Source organism: Eurypyga helias, unplaced genomic scaffold, assembly GCF_000690775.1.
Source record: "Eurypyga helias isolate BGI_N326 unplaced genomic scaffold, ASM69077v1 scaffold24080, whole genome shotgun sequence".
Classification (NCBI taxonomy): Eukaryota; Metazoa; Chordata; class Aves; order Eurypygiformes; family Eurypygidae; genus Eurypyga; species Eurypyga helias.
Genome location: NW_010224101.1, coordinates 1 through 3,264, shown reverse-complemented (window position 1 = coordinate 3,264; position 3,264 = coordinate 1). Strand labels below are relative to the sequence as shown.

At 32.4% G+C, this 3,264-nt stretch overlaps 1 protein-coding gene across 1 annotated transcript; it reads left to right on the top strand.

The window, feature by feature from the left end:
• Positions 1-643: 643 nt before the first annotated feature.
• Positions 644-2,036, top strand: LOC104516262 (HEAT repeat-containing protein 5A-like). The gene is made up of 2 exons (XM_010160546.1): positions 644-769; positions 1,821-2,036. Exons 1-2 carry the CDS (start codon positions 644-646, stop codon positions 2,034-2,036), a joined length of 342 nt encoding a protein of 113 aa, XP_010158848.1.
• Positions 2,037-3,264: the final 1,228 nt, after the last annotated feature.

The following is a 3,264-nucleotide window of genomic DNA, read 5'->3' as shown; positions in this document are numbered from 1 at the left end:
TTCGGCAATGAAGTTCTGTTTTTTCTTTATGCCTTGCTTGGCACTGAGAAAACATGAAGTGTTTGAATAAAATGTTAGCATTTCTATTTGTGGATATGATTACCAGTAAGTTTGCTGGGTGTAGGTTACTGCTGTTGCTGCACCTAATTCTGGATCGCAAAGTCATTAAGTTTGGGGCCAGCTGATCATTGCTTTCAGGTATATACATGATCAAATACTAGTAAACCTCACTTTATTTAAAACAAGATGGAGAAAAAAATAGTTCAGTGAGGACCCCACTGATTTTTCTGATATTTAATTTGTATACTACGTCAATACCATTATCTCATTTCAAAACCATTAAATATTACTAAAGCCACCTAAATAAAACTACTGTAATCATCATAACTTAAAATTAGGAAAAAAAATTTCCTTTGACATTTTATTTTTAATAAGCCAAGCATAAATATTGCTGACTCTCTAGTAATTTTTTTTTTCTTTTTTTCTGTTTAGGTGCTTAAACTTCTGATTCAGTCACCACATATTAATGGGGAAGAAAACCTGGTTAACACAGTTCTGTTAGTTTGTTGTTTTAGTTTGGTTTTGTTTGTTTCTTGTTTTTTCTTCCACGTGTTTTGAGGAGAGACTTGGAAAATTTCAAGGCATGGAGTTAGCTCACAGTTTACTGCTTAATGAAGCAGCATATAGCCAGCTTGGTGAATTTCAAAAAGCAGAGTTCATTTTTGAGTGGTTACAGTTTTTGGAAAAACTTTTACCAGTGACTAGCAGAGTAAGTATAATGAGACCTGAGAAAAAAATCATGTTACAGAGCTATTTCTCTCTGTCTTGTTTGCTATTTTGTTTAAAATCAAAGAACAGTATTCAGTTTCATTTGGCTCATGTATTTTATGTACATGCAATGAAAGTATGTTCAGTGTTAGCAGGAACTTTCTAAATGTTACAAGTTTTCAGTCACAGCCTTAAGTGACAGCCACTTGTCCAATTAAAGAAATTTGAGAAATAAGCATTAAGTGATTTTTGTAAATTTATTTATTTAACTTAGATTATTACTGCAAGATTTTTCAACCCCATGATGAAGAATGGCAGTCATGCTTCCACCTAGCATGACACAATGATTTGGTAATTCTCATGCAAGCAAGAATGTTTTGTTTTTTGTTTTTCTAATCAAATGGTAAAAGATCTGTTTCCAGACAACTATCCAATTGCTTGTTTCACTGTTCAGTGTATATTAAGCCACATATGTGGATATTTAACAGTAAGCCAACCTAGATAATGCTATTTAAGGGTTACATTATTTGTGTTAAAGTATGTAAATAAATACAGTGCCAGGCTCTTAATTTATTTTTTTTTAAAGAGCATTTTAAAAACCTCAGATAAAAGTAAAATAGATTCTTATTTTAAGGGAAGTTATTTCCTTTCTAATGCTCAACTTCTTGAAACCATGCCAGAGTTGTTCTTTACTACTTAAATTACTACATTTCTATGAATAGTTTTATTTTAAAACAGGCATAAATTAAGCAAGAAGTGGCAGCTTTGTGTTAGTAGGATATAATTATTTGACTGCCTTAGAGAAAATAGTCCTTAAATGCTACTGGAAAGAATTATGCTCTGAATTTTTTTTTTTTAAACAAATAAGAATAAAATAATAAAATATTTGAGATATCTTTAAGTACAATAAAGTTCAATAAAATGTTATTTTTTATTGAAGAATGTCATAGTATCAGAATGATAATAATGAAAAGTTAAAGAGAGTTAGCATTAATTATCTTTTAACTTTTAAATTTAACTGAAATTTAACTGGTTACTGAATTTTTTTCCAGGCTGATATAAGAGAAAACCAGAAGAAACTGGTAGAACAATTGACTTCTTTATTAAACAGTTCGCCAGGACCTCCTACTAGACGGCTTGTTGCCAAGAATTTAGCTGTACTTTATAGCACTGGAGACACTTTTTCTGTTTACCAAACAATTGACAAGTGCAATGAACTCATTCGGAGTAAAGATGATTCACCAAGTTATCTGCCTACAAAGCTGTAAGTATTTCTTTTAACCCTCAAATTCAAGTCCTTTAATAAGAAGAGAGACAAATATACATGGTGAAAGGTTTCTGTAGAAGAGGGTATGCTCCCTCGTTTCTGCCTGTTGTCCAGTAGAAGCTTTGTACCATATGTCACAAAGAATTTGGGAGCCTTCCTAATTAGTATCATTATTGTGGGTGTATCCAGCTGTAAAAAAAGTAATTTTTTCTTTGGTATTAGATCTCTAAAATTTTTAGACTGCAATATTACAAATCAAAACTGAATTTGTTTGAAACTTGAAAGCAAATTCAAATTGCTGCCTTCCATCTAAGTATTATAACAATTTTACTTTAATTGTTTGATAGATGCTGCCTTCAGGGCAGAATTATGAGAAGTTAAGTACTTCTGTGGCATTTTATATGTTCTTTTCTGTGTGTTTACTGGAAAGTTTTGAGTAAGAAGTTCAGCTGCATGTTGGGGGGGAAAAAAAAAAAACCACCCCTGGTCAGTGTTTTACAACAAATTGCCCTTCAAATTTTAATAAGCTTAAAATATATTTTTCTTCCTTGTTAGAAGTTTGTTGTTATGACTCACATAAATACAACATAAAGTCAATGACATTAAACCACTTTAAAATCACATTACTTTGGAAACATTTAATGCAGAGGCAATTTGGTGGCTGATGGGAGTCAGTGTAGGTTGCATGTGTTGGAACAAAATGTGACTTTAGGTAGCTAATATTTACTGAATCCACTGGAAGGAAATGCCTTGAGTGATTTGAAAGCTAAGCTACATTAATTTATCTAGGAGTTTAGGAATGCTAAGCTTGTTGCTATTATTCAGAACTATAATGACCATAGCATGCTTTAAGGTAACAGGGTAAACTGAGGCTGGTTTATGCTTTGTGATTTTAATGAGTGAGGGGACAAAACCAGCTTGCAATGCATATTGCCATATTGAATAAACCATGCTTTACAGCAAGTCAAACAAACTCTGTTTGTTACAAAAAAAGTGAAGAAAGCTTTTCCTAAGTAACTTATTTAACATCAGTAAAAAGAAAAAACCCAAACTGACATGATGCATCTGAGTTCACTACTACAGGATAAATAATAAAACAAAGTATTTGGTAGTATTGGGTATTGTATGTGTGCAGCAGGAACCAAAAGATTGGAAGACAGCTGGTGATCTCCAGCCAGACAACTGAAAGTCAGGCCAGAGTGAATACCTGTCGTGGTTTAACTCTGGCT